Source organism: Nestor notabilis, unplaced genomic scaffold, assembly GCF_000696875.1.
Source record: "Nestor notabilis isolate BGI_N333 unplaced genomic scaffold, ASM69687v1 scaffold1332, whole genome shotgun sequence".
In the NCBI taxonomy this organism is placed as follows: Eukaryota; Metazoa; Chordata; class Aves; order Psittaciformes; family Psittacidae; genus Nestor; species Nestor notabilis.
This window is the reverse complement of record NW_009918533.1, coordinates 1-21,842: the sequence shown is the minus strand read 5'-3', so window position 1 is coordinate 21,842 and position 21,842 is coordinate 1. Positions and strand designations below refer to the sequence as shown.

General features: G+C 38.1%; 1 protein-coding gene across 1 annotated transcript; it reads left to right on the top strand.

The window, feature by feature from the left end:
* Positions 1–931: 931 nt before the first annotated feature.
* LOC104401139 (25-hydroxycholesterol 7-alpha-hydroxylase-like) lies at positions 932–21,587 on the top strand (the record flags this gene model as incomplete). The annotated part of the gene is made up of 4 exons (XM_010009742.1): positions 932–1,024; positions 3,348–3,640; positions 14,459–14,595; positions 20,991–21,587. Coding segments are annotated over 4 exons (1,120 nt in total), but the record flags the coding sequence as incomplete, so codon positions are not given.
* Between the last annotated feature and the right edge of the window lie 255 nt (positions 21,588–21,842).

The following is a 21,842-nucleotide window of genomic DNA, read 5'->3' as shown; positions in this document are numbered from 1 at the left end:
CCTTAAAAGCAGTTCCCAAAATTTCATTTTCAGTCAGCTGCGTATTCTATAATGTGCAACAAAAGTAGAGTGATTTTTTGAAGTACTGAGCAAGATCATTGGTCTTTACAAATAGTAGATATCTCCTATCTTGCATACCTCTGCAGTTATGCAGAGACATATGCATAACCTGCACATCCAATGCAAAGGATACAGTTTATACTACCAGATCTGTTTTAATGAAAGTGTAAGGAGGCATCTTCCCTGCTGACTAAACCTCTGTGAAAGCAGAGATAGAAGGACACAGGCATTCAGCCACTCACTGTCTCTAGTTGCCTGTGCAAGAGGATATGATCCCTTGATACAATCCATGGTAGAAGAATGGTAGTTTGTAACCACAGGTGCTTGTGAGGGAGCACAGATGCTGTAATCCATAATTAAATTTAGTGCTATTGATACTGCAGCTTGTAATGTCTTGGCTTTTTCTGATCATTTAGAACAGAAGTTTTTAAAGTTAAAAAAAAAGAAAGATGTATGTGTTCGTTGGATGTATGTCAACGCTGGTTGACACTGTCAGCAGCTGAGGACTTGATCTTCAGGGTGTAAATTCATTTAGCTCAGATGATGCCAGGAGAGCTGTGTCAGTCTGCAGTACTTTAAGCTCTGTCTTGAGGACACCCAGTACCATCGGCAGGAACCTCTTAACACAGGATCAGTAGAGTTCCTTGGAGAGGATTCAGGGCTTTCCTGACAGGAGCTTCCGCACCAGCAGTGGTCCTGAAGATCTGGTGCTGCCAGAAAAGATGAATAATCTCTGTCTGTTGCCTTTAATCACAACTGAAAACTGTTTCATTTTACCTTCAAGTCTTAAAACTGATAACATCCCAAAATATTGAAGTTCATCTGATTCTACAGGATTTGCCTGCTGCTGTCTTCTTCCTGGCCTTTTTAGGTAGCACACATTGCAGCTATTAATGCTGGCATGTGGGAGATTGTTTCAGAGTCTTACCTGTGTCCACACAAATACAAAGATCTTCCTGCAATGGTGAGCATTTCATCCCATCCACAGTATTATCTTACCTATTGGCTAACAGGTTGACCAGTCATTGCAGCTAGTTCTAGTTCACAAAATAGAGGACTATTTATGGTAGCTTGGGGGAAGTGGTGAAAACTGAGTATTCACTGCACTCCCAATTAATGCATAAGGCAGTACTGGGGAATGCTTCCAGATGTATTCCTTTGCATGGGAGAGTCCGCTGAACAGGTATCTTTGATTTAGCATTAGGATGGAGCTGAAATCATGTCTTGACATGCAAGCATTTTGGATTAATAGCTTAATTTTTCCTTGAGGATTGATGGCTTAGTCTGTAATTTATTTGTTTGAGATATTTTATGATCTGATGATTTCTCCTCACATATTTTAGCCAGGTATTTTATGTATCATTGTTGCTTTATGTTTTCTATTACTGGAAATTAATTTCTCACACAGTATCTTCATTTCATTATATAATACAATCACGTGTACATTTTGCATGAATAGGAAGAATCTGTTTTAATTTAGCCATTATATAGTTTGCTATCTTGGGTTTTCCAGTTAAAATTCCCAAGTTTTTTGTTTTAGCATAACAATAGTCATATTCATTGCTTCTTACATTATAACAAAAGCACTCGGATGTCAGTTCATAGATTGACATAATCGGCTTTTTCTCTTAATTAGAAAAGAGAATAAAGCTGTTTAGGGTTGTCAATAAAATGACAGTAGTATCATTAACAGAAGGCGACATTGGATGAGAACAGTGCAAATGCTTGGAACTGGAATGTTAAAATTTTTTACTGATAACCTTTCATTTCTAATTTTCATTTCCTTATAATTTTTTTTTTCTAACTGAAAAATAATAAAGCCAAAGGTACATAATACAGCATATAAATGGAACAATTACTGGTGATGGAGAACATAAACGCCTTCTGTAAAGACTCAAGTTTATACCAAAGAAGAGCTACAGCTAGGAAAAACTGTTACTCAAGATTCCTGCCTACTCTCAAAGCAAAATTCATCATGGCCAATGCACCCTTTGATATACTCCTCGTCATCCCTATAATGTCACCAGTTGTTCATGAACAATGGAACAGCTTGTAGACCTTAATATGAAATTCCAGACACACCCCAGACCTGACTTCTCAAAGCAGCACACGATAGGAAATCTTTTCACAGTTAGTCTGAATAGTCAAGCTACTACCATTGACTTCAGTGAGTCTATATTTTGCACATTTCTCCATCAGTTTGTGATGCTGTTGATATTCACCTTTTGGTATAATAGAAGTCCCTCGTACTTGTAGGACACTGGCTTTCAGCTGGAACAAATAAAAATTGATGAATCTGACTGAGTTTGAAATATGCAAATATTGGGACAATGGGAAGTACATGCTTCAGGATTCAGACATACAGATGGAAATAACATTGCAAGCTGCATCTATGAGTTATCTGAGGTGGCTTATCCCAGCAGGGTCTGGGCATTCACAAGACTCAGAATCTCATACCGACTTCAGTGGCAACCTCAGTTAGTGGATTTTCAGAATTTCTATGTATCCAACTGTCTTCTGGCAAGCAATATTAAGGGCCTTCTAGGTAGAAATCTGTGCTGCTTTGTCTCTTCAGCATTAGTCCTATGACAAAATTTGAGGTGCAAATCAGCTAGCTGGCAGATCAAGTAGCCAGTCACCTGAGAGACACCCTTGAGTGTATTCTAAAACACCTACACCTGTGGCTTTCTGTATGGGATGAGTGGCTGTACAGCCAGTCCCAGAGGTGTTTCAGCAAAGGGAATGATGAATGGGTGAGCCACTTGGCCATAGTCCCAAGTTTGCATTCATTCCTATGCAGTAATGTTAACACAGATGAGGTATCCTAAACCTCTCTTTCTCTGGCTGCATCCACTTTCTTTTCATAAGAACCTGTAAAGCTCATTATCTCCCCAATAGAAACGTTTTACACTTTTAAGATTTCATGAAGCTTTGACACTTCCATGAACTTTATGTTCTGTCTATAGACAGCTGCCTCATCTGCTGTCTGGGATTCAGCATTTAATTCTGTTGGGCTTCAAAACAAGTGTAATAGTGTTCAGTTGGAATAGAGCAATAGAGAGTTGGAAAATCTTGAACATTTAATAAAATTTCTAATTTTCAAATTCAAGCCTGTTACTTGATGAAAAATGGAAATTACTGTGGCCAGCACCAGGGAGTTTAGATCTATCCTATACCCTTGAACCAAAGTTGGAAATTACTCAGTTGCCAAGGTGAGTAACTCCAGTGCAAGCACGATTGGCACTGGAGCACTCCAGTGTGGTGCACAGTGGGGTTTCCTGAACCAGGGAGGCCCAGAGAACTGTCAGGAGCCTGTGGCTCTCATCACAGTGGCTGATGGGACCTGGGCAGGTAAATGGTGTGGTGTGGCCGTCTGTGCAGAAGAACCTGCAGGAAGGGTGCTGAAGCCTTGCCAGCTCAACCGGGGAGCAATGGTATCCACCCAGAAGAAAGCCGTGGGCTCTCTAAGACCTGCACCCACCATGGCTGACACAGCCATCCAGACAGAGCTCCGGTGGGCACATGATGCCACCCGAGTCTGGCTGCGACCTGTGCCTGGCTCGTACACCAGTATAGAGCAGTGAGCACACCTGGAGGAGGTGTGCCCAGGTAAAGGAACTCATCTGCTTAGTCACAGAGCACCTGAAGGACAACCAGGTGATCACACCCCATCAGCATGGCTTTAGGAAGGGGAGGTCCTACTTGAACAACCTGATGTCCTCTTATGACAAGGGAAAGGCTGTGGAGGTTGACTACCTAGACTTTAATGAAGCTTTTGACACCATTTCCCCCAGCATTCTCCTGGAGAAATTGGCTGCTCATGGCCTGGATGAGTTCACTCTTTTCTGGGTAAAAAACTGGCTGGATTGCCAAGCTCAAAGTGTAGTGGTAAACAGAGTTAAATCAAATTGGTTGCCAGTGGCAAGTGGTGTTCCCCATGGCTCAGTACTGGGGCCAGTTCTGTTTAATACCTTTATCAATGATCTGGATGAGAGGATCAAGTGGACCCTCAGTAAGTCCGCAAACATCACCAAGTTGGGGGGGAATATTGATCTGCTTGAGGGTAGGAAGGCTGTACAGAGGGATCTGGATGGCTGGATCAATGGGCAGAAGCCAGTTGTATGAGGTTCAGCGCTAGGTCCTGCATTTGGGCCACAACAACCCATGCAACACTACAGCTGGAAAGCTGCCTGGCTGAAAAGGACCTGGGTTTTTGGTCAACAGCTTGCTGAATATGAGCCATCAGGGTGCCCAGGCAGCCAAGAAGGCCAACAGCATCCTGGCTTTTATCAGAAATAGTGTGGCTAGCAGGACCAGAGAAGTGATTGCCCCCCTGGACTCAGTACTGCTGAGTCTGCATCTTGAATACTGTGTTCAGTTTTGTGCGCCTCACTACCAGAGAGAGACCGAGGTGCTGGAGCAGGTCCAGAGAAGGGCAATGAAGCTGGAGAAGGGCCTGAAGCACAAGTCTTGTGGGGAGCAGCTGAGGGAACTGGGGCTGTTTAGCCTGGAGAAAAGGAGGCTCAGACCTTATTGTTCTCTACAACCATCTGAAAGGAGGTTTTAGCAAGGTGGGTGTTGGTCTCTTCTCCCAAATAACAAGTGATAGGAAAAGAGGAAATGGCCTCCAGTTGCACCAGAGGAGGTTTAGACTGTATATTAGGAAAAATTTATTCACCAAAAGGTATCAAGCACAGCAACAAACAGCCCAGGGAAACAATCAAGACACCGTCCTTAGAGGTATTTGAAAGACATGTAGATGTAACACTTAGGGACACGGTTTAGTGGTGGACTTGGCAGTGCTAGGTTAACATTTGGACTTGATCTTTAAGGTCTTTTCCAGCCTTAACGATTCTATGATTCTGTGAAATTATGCAATTGGGCAGTATCTGGTTTTCGGGAAAAAAAAAAGTATGTTTCCATAGATCTAGGACAGGCAAGTCTTGGACTATTCAGAAATATGATTGTATTATAATCCAAGTACTATTTTGTGCAGGAAACAGCTTAGGAAAACAATGAAACAAGTATGCATTTGCAATTGTAATATCTCTGATTACAGCCCCCAAGTTGACATTTACTCAATTTAATTAAAAAAATTGAGAATTGTATTTATATTTTCTACTCCATCTTTCACAGCAGAGGGATTTAAAACATGTTCAGACCTACAATGTCCCAGTTACTCTTCCATCTTATGATCTTCAATTAATAATATTTTACTTTCCATGGCTGCAGAATAAAAATGTATTCCTGATTTACCTAAAACTGGAATTAATTAGGTTACCTAAAACCGACAAGGATGTTGTACATTCCAGAGAACTCACACAAACAGAAGGCCAGGAGCTTCATTTAAGGGTTTAACCCTTATGCCCTTGAACACAATAGAGTTTACATAAATATTTAAGAAGGGCAGCTGCAGACCAATTAAAAGAATATATTTTCCAAGCATCAAACCATTGTTTTCAGGCAATACACTGAAGCTCTTATATTAATACATGTTAAATCTGTTAAGGGCTCAGCAGAGTTTCAGGCTCAGGAGAGGGAAAAGCAGATGAGAGCACCCCAGGGGGAGTTTGGACAGAGATTGCCTGTGAGACGCACAGCCCAGCTCACAGGGTGTCTGCATGGGCTGCAGGTGGCTGCAGGCTGCTCTGTAAATCCATATGGGGAGGAGACGGCACAACCATCCCTCTTGTTAGTCCTTTCCTAGAAAAAGCTGTGGGCACACTGAGAAGGCTGCAACGGTCTTCATTCTGATATCTGCTAAATAAAATCGAGGAGCAGCTGTTTTGTGGGAAATATATTTAAGTTTTTTTTTTTAAATCTTTAAAAATAAGTCTGTTTTAAGATACTTCAGAACTTCCCTCATAATGAGAGGTTTAGTTTCAGGCTAGTCCTACCAAGGAATGCTAGTAAAAAAGTGCATTTCATATGCACTTACTTCAGACTCTATTTGGCTGCCATTACATAGCATGAAGCATGAATTATAGAAGGGTGCTGCTCATATGCATGGTGATGTGAAGTGTCACTACCCAGCCCTAGGAAAACAAATATGCAAGCAATCAGGGGTTTTGCTCCCTAATTGCGGCAGCTTGATAAGGCAGGGTAGGACTTACCCAACTATGAACTACAAGAAAGTCTGGCTTGAAAAAGACACGTTTGTGCTACTGGAGGTGGGGGCAGAGCCAGAGCAGAGCTAGGGGAAAGAGACAGAGAGAAAGGGTACAAGTGGGATGGAAAACAGAGTGGAGAAGTTTTGGAAGAGGAAGTCTTTGAAGAAAGAGCACAGAAGCACATCTAGGAAGGAGGGAAGGAGAGACTTGGGAGGAGCAAAAGATAAGAGCTCAGATTGCAACATGGTTTCTGATGAAATAAATCACCTATAGTTTCTGCTGAGAGAAGTAAAATCGCTTCACACAGAAACTGAAATGTTAACCTAGGCTGGTGGCAGAAGGAGGTGAAGCAGGAGAGAATGAATGTGCGCTGGAGAGTCCAGTTACAAGACTGTTTCTCAGAACATGTGCAATATACTTGTAGCACTGGAAGGAAAAGAGGGAAAATGAGGATCTGGGGAGCAAGTACATGTAATACTTTGAAAGGGAAGAAGACCCACTGATACTCTGTTCATCTAAAAACATTAAGGCTTTTGAAACATTCACCGAGTACAGTATTCAGTTGCTCTTTTCCTGTCATACATGAATTAGTGACAGTGTCAGTTATCTCTCCTCAGTATATCATTTCAACTTTGAATGAACAACTTTAACCTATCTGTATTGTTAATAAAGACCAAAAAAAGCCTTTACACTCCTTTTCTCTCCAGTGATGATAAAGAACCTAAAGAGATACAAACTTTTGGACAGCTCAGTTGCATGAAAATAAGGGGCTATTTTCATTACCTTTTTTGTTCCAATGAACATCCTCATTATTTAGCATTCATACAGTTTTACAGGAAATAATATTTGATTTTTACATTTTCCTTCTCAAGTTATGCACTATAAACTCGAAGAAAACACAGATTGCTGCACATAGAAGCAACAATCTTTCCAGCTAACATTCCCCTTTCTTTCCTTGTTACCACAGTTTTTTAAATGTGATAATGTCCCACCGCTGTTTCTGAGATTTCCTGAATTTATTTGTTTGCTTATTACGTAAGGAATGATTTCTGCCTATTTGAATATATTTCTGTGGGGAGTGCTGACATTCTTATCCACACTTCACTTGTCATTTCTAGGCCAGACGGTTAATATGATTTCCTACTATGAGCTACTTACTGTGTACAGTTTTAACACGTCTTGCAGCGAGGCAGTATATTAAAGTGCAGAAATGGCTTATGAAAGAGATGGATATTAGGCAGGATTCGTTTGGTTCTCTTAGGTAAAGCCTAAGAGGTTGGTGTGCAAGCATAAATAGTGGTAAAAGGAAATACCAGTGGAGTTTATATTCTGATCTCGTCCTTCTCACATGACTATAGGAAAAAAAAAAATTTATGTTTGCGGATAACACCAGAAGAGGAGCAGCTTCAGGTCTGCAAAGGAGAGGTTAGTATTCCAAATGGCAAACTGGAAAACACAGAGGACTAACCAAGAGCATCTGGACAGGAGTTTCCCAGTTTCTCTGGGAAAAGGCTGAGGGCTGTAATGGTTCCCAAGCTGGATTTTTGTCAACACAGTGGTGATTCTGCACAGAAAGCTGATGTTGTGCTGGGAGGCAAAGCCAGCTGTGTCACCCTCAAGATGGGAGAGGTAATTGCTCTGCTGCACTCAGTGCAGGACACTGCCATAGAGCAGGGTGTGGGCTAACATGAGAAAATCAAAAGGAGAGTGCCGTAAGTACGTAGAGGTCTAGAAAATAGTTATGAGGAAATACTGGAAGAAACTGAGGTTATGTAACCTAAAGAAGACTTAAGGGAGAACATGATAAGTACCTTTAAATATGTTAAGTGCTCCTGCAGAAGTGCAGGGAAGCATTTATTCTCTTATCCTTTGCAGGCAGAATGAGTAGTGGGCTTAAAGTATGACATGAAGATAAAGGTTAGATGTGAGGAGAAACTTTCTGATAATAAGGATAGATTGCTTGAGGAGACAGTAGAGACTCCATTACTGAGCATCTTCCAGAACAGCACAGACAAATATGAGGCAGGATACCAGCGCACAGCACCCTACCTGGGATATGAGGCATGGAATAAATGACTTCTCATTATCCCTTTCTAGCCTATTTTTCTTTCATTAAATATGAATTAAGAAGGGGAAAGCCCTGGGCTGGGCAAATTATCTCACATCTGTGTTACTTGAACGTAATAGAATAACCTTGGGCTTGGTCAGCCAAAGCATTGAGTAATTGTGGCTGCTCCACTGACCTCACTCAGAGCAGAAACAAGGTAGGATTGTAAGGATGTAAGGCCATAAGCACTTAATTTATACTAACTTTTGATATTGCTGAATTATTGTCACATTGGCCAAGATTTGTCTTCCCCATGACTCCTATCCTGGGTGTTAAGAAACTTTACATTAAATTTTGTAAAGGACCTTTCTGGGAATTGTCAGCATTTGATATAACTTGAGCCAAAAGGGGTTTTGCAGTGGGTTTCCATTTTAAAACTGTTCAAATAACTTTCCCACAATGGTATTTACTTTTAGACAATATCCCAACCAGTGTCTACAAGTAGTGGTTTAATTTATGGATGTGTCATTCAACACGATTTTGAAGTGTGAAGAGTTGGTATGTACAATGTCAACCTACAATTGTTGAGATAATTTAGCCTAAAAAGCTGCAAAGGAATATAATTTCCTAGAGAGCAATATTTCAGAGCTTCTGAATGAGTTGTTGAGTACTGATTGATATCTTTTGGATATTTGGGCATGACCTAAAGGAAATTACTGGAACAGAGAAAAAAGAAGAGCTCCTGTGAGGATGGCAACGCAAGTTAGAATCTCAGCAACAAAAACCTTGTATTATTTTTATTTTAAAATAGGAAAGGATTTTTATTTTAAATCCCAAAAGTTCTTGACATGAAAAAATTTCATTTTTTTTCACCCCCACTTTTCTGTGGGGGAGAAAAAAAAATCACTACAAAAATGCACGGTTTGGTTGGTTTGTTTTCATCAGCATTTCTCCCAGTTTGTCTCACATTATCACTAGAGTCTGTCTTTGCTATACTGCTCTTTTTGGGAGCACAGATAAACTCCTCTTTCCTGGTGTGCTTAAAAGTGTATTTGCTATTTTTTCCTGAGTCTTTTTCATTTTCTTTTACAAGTGATCTTTAGCCTAATGAAAAGAGGTTATCAGTGCTGCAGCATGAAATCACTTTACCTAGGCAAAAGTATAGGCAGCAACAGTGGTTTTTTCCATTCCAGAGCTCTTGTTTCTTCTTCACTGAGTCAATCCATGTCTGCATCTCTGTCAAGACTTGGCCTGATGCATCCATTTACTCCGCATAAGCTCCCAAATAATGATAAGATAGGAGCAGCATCTGCTCCTTACCTCTGCAGGGGGTATGTGAGCTGAGAATTCAAAGGTAGAAGACTGTATATTGCTAAAACTCTCATCTGGCTTGTTCTGCAGGGAATAATTTTCATAATGCATGTATTCAGCCTGTAAAATTTGGAGTTCCAGGAAGTCACTGAGGCAGATAATCTGGATGGGGCATTTACGGCATGCATAATTTTATAAGTATTGAAAAATTGTGTTGTGGATAAATATTTTGAAGATAATATTTTTTTTCTGTCCTCATAGATACAAAACACCTAATGCTGTGAGCAGGTCTGGGGGAAAACTGTAACTGCTGAGCTAAAAGAACATAGTAAGATAGACTTACTGCCTTTCTCCTGTCCTAACTTTCCTGTGTTGTCTCTCTCATAATACAAGAAGACACTCCAGACACCACATTTCTGGGGATTACCTTTGTTGGGGTTGAAGCCTTTGGCCTCATTCTTTTCCTCACAGTTAGAGTGTTCATAAGCCCCTGGAAAGACACTGTCTGTCATGTCTTGTTGCTTAAATATTGTGATCGGCCTGTGAATAATCTCAAACTGCTTTGACATGTTCATAATAGCTTTTGTTCTACTTCTGTACCCATCCATTTCCATTCCTTAAAGTCCCCTGGCACGGTGTGTTCCAGCTTGGACATGATATGCGATGGTTTGACCAGAGATGTTATGGGAAAATCAGACCGTTACCTTTAATTTTTGTGGAGGGTAACAACGACTTGGCATTGAAAATTACCCCTTTTTGGCACATGGCGTTATTGTTAGACCTTTTTCTCCCTGGCTTGCAGGTTTTTTTCACCCTTTGATGAAAGTTTCTGAGAAGCGGTCAGTTGAACCGGTGGTACCCTGCAGAGTGACGTGTTCATGTGGGGCTTTTTCAGCTGCACTGTGCAGTGAAGGCTGCGTTAACACCAGATGCCAATCATATACCACCAGTGGATTTGCGAGATTATAGGACAGGAAAAAAGATGAAGGTTAAGCACAGGGCACAATAGAGATTACTTATGGTAATGAATTGTATAATTTTTCTAGACAGATCTGGATTAATGTTTATCCCAAGCAAGAGATTACTGTATGTCTGATTCTAGTTGTAAACAGACATTATTAAACAGAAGGTTTATGTTCATGAAATGCGACTATGGGTGTTAAAGCACTTATGATTTATTATGTGCAAAGAGAAAAATTAACCTGTTCATCTGCTATAGTACAAGATGCGCTGTGGATTTTTGAATAATTTGGAAGGCATCTGCTCCCTTGGAATACAAATAACCAGTGAAATGAGAAGGATTCTCTTCTCATTTACACTGATCTAATGCCTTACACTGAAGTGATGTTGAAATGGTGTAACCAACAAAAGAATAGTCTTACTTGCTTTTACAAAGGAGTAATATTTCTGTGAGAGATAATGCTGTTTGCTTGTGAATCTTTAGAGTATTTTCTTTACAATTAAAAAAAAAAGTTAATGGGCAGAGAGCTTAACAAGTGACCTTATTTGTGTTTCCCAAATAATTTCCTTTCAGTAATTGAAAGCACAATATTTGAAGACTTAGAATTTTTTAAAAATATATATTTTTGAATCTACTTTTTCACATAATTTATGTTGCAGACCTTTGCAATTTATGTTGCAATGCTTTATTGCATTACTGCTGCTATAAGTGAGACATAAGTACAACATCCACATTTTTTAATACCACCTTACCTCAGGAGCTAAATAATCACACCTGAGTCAGTGACTTCTGTGTTTTGGGTTAGGTAAAAAATCTCACCTATGCAAACAAATTCCAAAACTTTGCTCCTTTGATAGAGCAGACATTGCTAGCAAGAAAGCATCTTTTCACTGTGAAAGCAAAGAAAAATTAGGTATCAAAATCTGTTCATCCTATTTATGGGCTGTATTTGTAGCCAGCTGATTTTTGCATAATGCCATTTGAAATTATTCATTTAACAATGATGGATGATACAAACGTGTTGCTTTCCCTCCACTTTGTAACTGATCTGTCTACTAATAGATTGTATTGGACATGTTGCTGATGCTTTATTTGTAAAATTCACTTACATATGTGAGAAATTTGTCCATTAAGTCTTACTGACTTCACAGTGGCTTCTCAGATAGCTAAACATATTCCTGTGTGCAAGCAAAACCAGCCCAATCCATAAAAAGCATAGGAACATGGAGCAAAAAGACCTGGGAATATTATGAGGTATGTTAAGTGAATTAAAATTTAAGCAGTTAAACGAGTTATGAATGAAACGTAACCTGGGAGGAGATTCTGAATGCTTTAGATTAAAAAAGTTGCAATCTTAAATTGCCATCAAAACACTTAATTTTGCTCTTTTATATTTCTTAGCTGTATTTTGCATTTGGTGCAACAATATATGTTGTGTCATGAGAAAAATGTAACTAATATTTTCAATATTTTGCTAATTGTCAAATCTTACAATAGCTGTGAAGTGTGAGTCCAGAGTTGAAGTTCACAAACAAATTGATTAACTAGTAAAAGTTTCTGTGAGCTTTGTTAATGGTTCAGTGTAGCCTCTGAAGCTGATGAGAACTTCTGGAGGCATCCGAGATGCAGGTTAGAGTCCTTCAGGAAACCAGGGTCAGCTGCACTGTGCTGCTTAAAAGTTTGTGCAGCAAAGCATTGTATTTTGGGAGGCACTAAAATATACGTGGTGCTCTTTTCTTCGCTTTGTATTAGCAGACATCAATAAGTCATGGAGATGACCTCCATCTTCCAAAGAGAAGGAAAGCTAGAAATGAAGATACATTTCTGTTATCAGTCTGCTGTGGGTCGTAAGTTGAACTGGTGTTATATTTTCCTCTGAAAGCCGCATAGCCTTGACACAGTGTTTAACAGTGTTAAGCTTATTGCTGCTGAGCTAAACATGTTTGAAGCGAACGATGACCCTCACGTCTTTGCGATAGCAAAATGTCTCCCTGATGTGATTCCACAGACTTGGAGCATTAAGTTAATTTACCCCTGGATTTCTGAGCTGCCCTCTTTTTACCCGATGGAGAGCTTGTGAAGAATACAGCTTCTGACCGAATGACAGAACGTAGAGGGAGAAATTAGATGCATTCAATTAGAAGATGACAAAAAGACCATCTAAGTATTTGTCAGGATACTATTTACAGGGCGTAGTGTCCAGCCTGAGAAGTGAAAGGTGGCCACTCTCAGGATTTAATAGTCTGGCGGTGAGGGGGAGGAAATATGGGCAAATCATCCAGATTCCTTATGGGCTTGGAGGGGATAATTGAGGGTATCAAGTTGGCTGTTATGCTTCCAGGGCTGGTGATCCTTCTCATGTAATCTCAGATTAGTTCTTTTCTTATATTCAGTTAATACAGAATTAACCATCACAAAGTTTTTTGGACCACTGGAGTAAATAATGTTATTTGACCACTAGAGGATGGATAATGCAGTGGTTTATGGGAGGTATTGTAAAAAAGGGGCTCCACCTTCTCCACAATTAAAAAAACCTACCATAAACCAAACAAAACCCCAAAGCCACAAAACCCAAAGAAACAAAAAAGCAAGGATAAACATGTCAACTGTGAGACTGTGGGGTTTGGACCAGAAGTTTTACTGGTTTTACGGAGGACAAAAAGATGCTCTTGAAAACTAACATTCAGAGTAAGTAGTAAGTTAAATTAAGAGATAAGTAGTAAGTTAAATTAAGCTTGGTTTGCCCACATCTGTTTGTCTGTAAATTAAATTTATAGCAACTTTTTAAAATAAGAGAGCAACTCCTAGGCTTTTAATTTCTTGTTCAGAAAGTTTTAATAAGGAAAATATAAAATGCAAATACAGCATATCATGTTTACTTTTTTTTCATTTCTGTTGCAGCAGTTCAAGGGAGAATGTGACTATGATAGGGTTAATCCAGCTACATAAAAATCCATGCTGTGTATGATAGTAGTAAAGCTGGTGATCCCTTGATCTTTGATTAGATCCAAGCTAGTAAATATCTTGTGTTTAATCAGAATGAGTTGTTCTGCATGTAGTATAAGTCACCTTCACAGATGGGATGTAGCAGCAGAGTTGTTCGCGAATATTTGTTTTAATCCTTTCCGGAGCAAGCATGCTTTATGTTTCTTTGTTGTAAATCAGATTAAAGCAACTAAAGACCAGCATGAAGGAAAGACATTTACTTGCAGGCAGGAACAGGACAGTGTGGGAACCTTTATTCCTTTTTAAAGAAAAAAAATACTAGATTCTGGAAAGGTGTTTTTCACTATTCCATAAACATAACCAAGACACCATGGCTGCTTTTTTAGACTGGGATGCAAATATCATCATCTAGAATTTAATCTTTAACTGTTCATACACATTTCTACCTTAGGAGACTATAAATATATGGAGACTAAGATTTATTATGGTAAACATTCAGCCTCTATTATTATTCTATATTTTGAAGCTATTTAGTTAGAATGGGAGCTGTTCTGTGTGCTGGTAAACTGAAATTATTAAAATGTTATCTGTAAGACTAGTTGTTTTGTGTGGTTTTTCAGCATCCTGTTTCTGTCCTATTTCTGTCATAATTGCCTTCCAATACATCTTCCTCTGACACACCAAATATTGAAAATAAGATGACTCTTTACTGGGAGATTTTCTACCAAATGTCATTTTTCTGTGTTCATAACTTGATGGTCATAACTGTACAACCTGTAGTTAAATGCATCTCAATTTCTCTCACTTATTTTTCCTAATCACCACACAGAGCCTTCTGCGCTCAGAGGTGTGATTAGATTTAACCTGCCATCATATCTGAAGAACTTTCTGTACAACATATTATACATTGCAAGAATTATATATGTAAATGGTGGCTTTAAGTGTAATATATAAATAGATATAAAGATGAGTTGCTCTCATGCCAAAGTTAATTCCTGATCCTTTTTTTTCTGTTTTTAACAGGAAGTCTGGAGAGCCCCCGCTAATAAATGGCTGGATTCCTTACCTTGGGAAGGCTCTGATTTTTAGAAAAGATGCTTTCAAATTCTTACTGGATCAGCAAAAGAAACTTGGAGATATTTTCACTGTACATATTGCTGGTGAGAAATATTTTAGTATTTCTCTTTTATTTTTTCCATCAGTGAAGTTAAGTACTAATTCAGATGGCTAGTTTAGAATCTTCTTTAACCAAAAGCATTTTTGTGTAGCATAGGCCAATAAAAATTACTTAAATTCACATGTATTGTATGCATAATAATTATCCATAGGATATAATTATGAGCATGTGGATTTATGTACAGCTATAGGTGTATATGCATATTGACAGAATTTGTAGGCATGTAATTTATGAGCATAGCTTTTGCCAGCACATTTAATTGTGTATTGTTTTGGGATTTTTTTCCTAAAGAAGGGAGAACTACCATCATCTTGACACTGCACAGAAAAATATCAGATTAAATTTAGAAAACACTTAAGAAAAAAAGTGCAGAATATGTTCTCACACATTTTACAACTGGTTGACAGGAACACAAGGGAATGAATGACACATTGACTCAGTGATACAATCAGGACTGGAACACAGAAACTTCCCGTTGCCAGCCTTTTACTCTGATCATGCTCACTGAAAATAACTATATAATAAAGTATGATATAACCTTGCTGCTTTCTGTATTTATAGCTGTATTACTACACTAGCTTGAATACAAACATTTGAGTGATTTCACGTAGACATTTAGCTGTAGAAGAAAAGCATAGAATGAGACTGGAATTTTGAATGAAACCTTAATATATATAAATTTACATATATACATACACAGATGTATTTTTAACTAAAATCAATTTAAACCTCTTTATTTTCTTCTATTCAGAAAAAGGCAAACTCTTATTAGTGTAGGTGCACGTAATGGATCTTTTTCCCCTTTATGTGCTGATACACTTGTTCAGATGATCAACTTTAGAGTTAAGTCTATCTCAGTTTTAGCTGTTCCTGTGTTTTTAGGGAGTTTCGAATAAAAATGTAAAGTGTGCTTTGTAATTTCATGCAGTTGCTTGAAATTGCATTCATATTAGCTTTGTATTTCGATACAAGTAATATTTTTCAATAAAAATAATATTTTTCTTTGAAAGTCAATTAATTAAATTGCAAGCCATATGTTTAGTTAATAAAATTTTTCTTCCTTTTACCAAATCTGTTCTCTTTTTTTCTTTTGGAAGAGCATTTTTACTTCTATTACATGTGTGATTTTTTTATTCATTCAGGGCTTTTTCTTTGGAAACTGGTACACTTAGGGTTTTTTTCCATCTTGAAAGTGACTTTGATACATTACAAGACCACTTTTTGTTGAAATATAGTCTTTTTTATTGTTAATGTACATTCACACTATATACAGTTGTGGCTTCTTACGAATACAGATTAATAGTTGTAATTCAGAGACTACCTTATTACATTCATAGAGCCAGATACAGTCATACTTCAGAATCCTTACTGTGTTTAATCAAATATTTATTTCTTTATACAAGACTCTGTTTAGAGTTTTGTGTGTTTAAGTAATCTACGAGTATAAACTAGTTTAACAAATTTCTGTTTGTGTGCTCAACAAAATTCCATTTCAGCTAATCTCCCTGTGTTTGGGTATTTTGAGGAAGCCTTCCTTGATAAAGACTGAGTAAATGGAGTGAGTTCTGGGATCGTTTCAGCCTTATGCAGGAAGATCTTTGATTTTGTGAATTTGTCATAACAGAGATACCACTTTAAGTTCTCTTTTCTCGGTATGAAAATACTGGCCATCAAGACTTCACTAAGGACAAACAATTTGTCATTCACAAGTCAAGGAATAGGCTGAAGCTAGTTAGTACCTCCTATCATGTCCTCATCTGAAGACATTCAGGATTTCTATATGTCTTACTGATTAGAGAAAGATGATGTTTATATGTTCAGCAAACGTAGCATAGCCTGCTGTATATGTACTATCATTACTTTGCCCCCCTGGTGGGTGTCTAAAGGTCCTGTCAAAAAATTCTATCAATATATATTGTTCTAATTATTGGTTCTCAAACTAGTTCATTTGGAAAATGCGGAACGATGCTCGGAGTTTCTGGCGTTGCCCTGTACCGGTAACGCGATTTTGCTGATTGTACTTTCCCATGTGATGAGCGAATGATTGTCATCCCTAAAAGTCGCAAGGGACATGGATGTCATCTTAATAAAGAAATTAAAAAGCACATCTTTCTATGAGAAACAATGTAAATTCCTGACCTGTCGCAGAAAATAGTTCTCTAATTGGTTTTGTGTGGTGGTGCAGCAGAATCATTTTCCCCAGACGTCATGCCAGCGAAGCACCACTGTACATCATTGTCAGCAGTTCAGCAGAATCTCCCTAATAAGAGGATGATTACGTAAATGCAACAGTATTTAAAAAAAAAAAAAAAAAAAAGAAGAAAAGAATAAGGAGGGGGGAGAGAGAGAGTCTGTGTGTTGAGATGATATACTTCCCAAGCCAACCTCTCTGCTTGTTGAGGGTCAGCAGCATAGGCAGACGGCTAGGTAAGAACTTGAAACAGTTTTGTCATTGTTTCTTGGGATTAAACTTTGTCTCCTTTTCCTGACATGTTATTAGGAATGATATTGTACCTTACAACACTTTCTCTGAGACTAACTCAACTTTTAATAACATAAGGGTTTTCTACTAAGCACACTTGCCTTTTCAAATGCTGCTGCTAAGTCATTCTTTTCTTTTAAATCATGATACACCTACAGTAATGTGCCACATTTTTCTCTCTTAAGCAAAAGGTAGTTTACATTAACTCCTTACCAAGCTGAAGCCCGCTGCAAGCATTACTGAGATAATATCCATCATTAAATGCCATCTGAAATGCTTGTCTTTTATCATTAGCATTAAAAAGCTCCAGAATGCATTATTAGAGTAATTTCTTAACTATCATACAAATACTGGCTTCTGTGCTTGGATTTACCAAAGTTGACAATTTTCATATTTTCCACATCAATCTTCTATTTCTAGGACACTGTAAAAACTAAATGGAGATAACCAAGCTATTTGCAGCATGGATGTAATGCAGACTGAAGGATTGGATGGGGAAGTACGAATTCTCTGTAGCCATGTTAAAAAAAAAAAATTTAAAAAAAAAATCAGAAGGCTTTTTACAGAAACAAGGATACATTTCTTATCTTTGCTTCCTTCTATAGTACTAAATAAAATAGCTCAGTGACTTAAACTATCGGGAACTGGAGTGTGACATTTCTGTTATGGACAAGTCTACTTAGCTTTTGTGTTGAAGTATTTTTTTACAGTCTTACAAGGAAAGGCTTGGTCCCAGTGGTTTCTATATAAATCCCTTCAATATTCAAGTCTTCCTGATTTGTGGAGCATTGGTGTGCCTCCGCTTTTGGCTGATCTGGCATTTACCTTTACCACTACTCAGATGGAAATTCATGAGCATCAAGATTTTGGTTCAGTTTCAGAAAAGGCTACTTGTCAGAGAGAGTTCTTGGCATTAGCTGCACTGGAAAGTCATGGGAGGGGGGAAGCTGCATTTTAAAATACTAGATAATAACTGGAAACTTTAGGAAAAATTTACATTTGTTGGTCTCTGACACCGCCAGGGACAATCAGTGGGAAGAGACCTCATCGGGGGCGACAGGATTTAAAAAGCAAAATCAAGGACCATATTGACACATACAAAATTTAAAATCATAACTTGAGGTGAGAAAGTTTGTTCCAGTTCGGATGTTTGCTGCTCAGGGTAGAGGAGGTGTTGGGGCACAGTTTTGTAATTAGCAATCTGTTCCTGTGTGGAAGAGACTGGGGTAATCGGTGTAGCCGTGTAGTGCATCTGTGTGCGAGTATGACTGTAATTGCTAAAGGCTCCCATACCCATTCTCACAACAACAACTTTCTAACTGCCGTTAATTAGCCCTAGATTTTAGTCTTTTTTTCTAATTAAGAGATCTAAAATTAGATTCTTGGTGAGGTACGTAAACAAGCTGCCTTTGTTACAGGGGGGTTCTACTTTTCTGACTACATAGACCTTTACTAACTGCAGTAACAAAAGTATTTGGGTTTATGTGTTTATATATATTGTTTACTTGTAGTGATGTGGTTTGGAGCCTGAATTGATTCTACAAAATGAATCATATTTTGGTACATACTTACTTTTTGCTACCAGGAACCTGATGAGAATAATAAAAGTCAGGATCTGTAATACTCTGTTTCTCAGAGGGTTTGTTGGTTGGTTTGGTTTTTTTTTTTCAAAGTATGTGCTAGTGTTGAGTGAGTTTTGATTTAAAATTATTGCTAAAATTGTTTGTTTGTCTGAAAACTCATTTGCTGGAAATCATTTTTTTACTTAAAAATGATAAGAATTGATGTGCGTTTGCTAAGTGTCTGATTAAAGATCACAAAGAAACTCATATTTTGCATCAGAAATAAGCAGATGGTGGACAGATGGTTTAAATTAATATTAATTAAAAATCTTAACTTAAATTGTTTACCCTGTAAACGCAAAGTTAGGAAGCCAGCTTTCATCTTTAGGGTTAATAACACTCCAAATCTATTTATTAAAAATTGCTCCAATGGGCATTCTTTCCAAGCTTTGATTGCAAAGATGGTAGCCTCAATAAAGAGCATGAAAGTGGGTAAAAGCTGGAAAGATAGAGCAATTCTAGGACTCTTAACAAAGATCCTGCAGAGGTCGAAACTAAAAATTCCTATTGATGTCAGTGGTCTGGGAAGGAAAAAATTGTCCGATAAGAGGACTGAGGATTCGGGATCTCTTTTGCATGCCAGTTTCTTGATATATCCATTCTTTTAAAATTAATTTACATCTTAGTGATTGATTATGTTGCAGTAAAGCAAACTCTATTAAAAAATTTAAAAAACCTTCACTTGCTGTTGACACAAAAAAAAAGGTGTCAAATTCTGTCTCAATTTATCCTTTATGTTTCCTTACTGGTTCATGGGGATTGCAGTGGATGTAACTGGGATGGAAGTTATGGCATCTGGTAATTGTAGAGGAAATTCAGAGTGGTGCACCCAGGTTTACCATAGAGCCCTGAGTGTATATAAGTCAGAATACAGAATAACTATAATAATTCAAATATCAGTATATGGTAACCATGGATACTTGTTGACATTTTTAGTGGTAGTGACTACTTTATCTCAGGACATCTGTCACAGAGCCAAATTTGGTCCTCCGTTAAGCATGTAGTGTTCCCATTAAAATCAAAGGAGATTTGTCCCTTTAGTGAGACAGAATTAGACTGCAAGTCCTGAAAGCTTTGCTGGTTTCTGATTTTATAACTGGGATATTTTACAGAGGATGCGTACATTTTAATGTACACATTGAAGAGGATTGGGTACCCTTTTTCCCTAAGGCATCTCCCTATTCAAGTTAAGAATCAGGAATTCTAGATTTAGGCTTAACATAGGAATCATGTATAAAGGGTTAAGATTTAATTGGGTTTTGCGAGTGTTGTTAGCATATTGATTCATAGTCGTTCACCAAAATGCTTTTCTTTAGTAGCTGACTTAAAGTTTAGGGAGAAATTGCAGGATTTCTCTGTCAGGGGCAACTTGAAAAGGTGTCAAACGATGCAATCCTGTCTGTCTGTACAAGCAGCCTAAGGTATGGCTGTGTCACCTCACTAAGAACCTCAGGAAGGGTAGAAGGTTCTTGGTGTGCTCTTAATGGATGATAGCACTAGGACAGTTGTACCCCAAAATGGCATCCATGTTAAAAATGGTAGCCTGCTCCAGTGTAATCTGTGGCTTCAAAATCAAGCCCTAAGGTAGTGATTTGACAGATACTAAGCACATTCTCAACAAAAAGTTAGCAAAACTTCACGAAAAAAACAGATGTAAGAGAGGCTTTAAATGTTGAGGGGGTTGCAGTGTTCAGTTAAAGCCATAACCATCAGATTCTTCTTTTCTGTGTCATCTGCTTGAAGGAAAGCTGCCTAGGTGATATGTTTTCCATTCTAGCCCCCATTGTTCATTTTCCTCCATGCAGGTGAAATGTGTGTGTCTCTCCCTTCCTGCTGGTAAAAAATCCCTGTAATTTTCTAATGCTGCTGCAACTGTACATTGTATTTTCATGAATTACACCAGAGTAGTAGATGGTTTATTTCAGAATACAAAAACAGCAGAAATCACTTTTGGCAAAACCAAAGTAGATCAGTCTACATGGAAATGGCTTCACACTGATTTTAAAAGAGCCATGAAAGTGTACACAGGTGGAATCTGCATCCTGACAAAGAGAATCTGAATGAAACTTGCTACATCTTCCTTCTTTTGTTTGTTGGTTTCTTTGGGATTTTTTTGTTATTTTCTTCTTTGCAGATATCTTCACAGATCTTTGCTTTGGGGAATTTCTGCATTCTTTTTTTCCAGACATTGGCTTATTTTTAGTTATTACTTCTTGAAAGTGTCACCAGATTTTAAAAGCACACGTCTCTATTTTTTTCTTTTTTTCTATTCAGGTAGATATATTACTTTTATCATGGACCCATTTCAATATGTCTATGTCATCCGAAATAGCAAGCAACTTGAATTTCATGAATTTGCTGATAAAATGGCTTCCAAAACTTTTGACTATCCAGCCTTGTCAAAAGGAAAATTCCCTGATCTCAAGGAAAACCTGCACAGAATCTACCAGTATCTACAAGGCAAGCCGTTGGATATAATTTCTGACCACATGATGAAAAATCTCCAGGATATATTTGAATGGAAATGCTCACAAGCAACAGATTGGGAAACAGAAAAAATGTACAAATTCTGCTGCTCTGTAATGTTTGAAGCCAGTTTTGTAACACTGTATGGAAGAGTTCCTGCTGCAGATGGCCACAAAGTTATTAGTGAAATCAGAGACAAATTTATCAAGTTTGATGCCAGCTTTCCCTATTTAGCTGCAAACATACCAATTGAGTTGCTAGGAGCTACCAAGAAGGTTCGGAAAGAGCTTATACATCATTTTTTACTTCAGAACATGACAAAATGGCTGGGAGGGTCAAAAGTGGTCCAAGCCAGACAAGATATATTTGAGAAATATGAGCTGCTTGGAGATTATGACAAAGCAGGTAGGAAACTTATGAATGATTGCTTGTCTAAAATAAAATAATTTACTATAGACCTTTGAAATAAAAAGGCAAAATGGCGACCTTGAAATTTTTTTATGTTCTTTCTAATTGGCTAATGATAAAATGTTTTACTCTGAAACAACCCTCTATGATAATTGATTTTTTTTTTGTGCTGAGGTGGTAAAACAAGATACTTAATGGTGATAATGAGAAAGATTATAACTGAGCTGCATTTCCTCCCCTTATTCCCCCCAC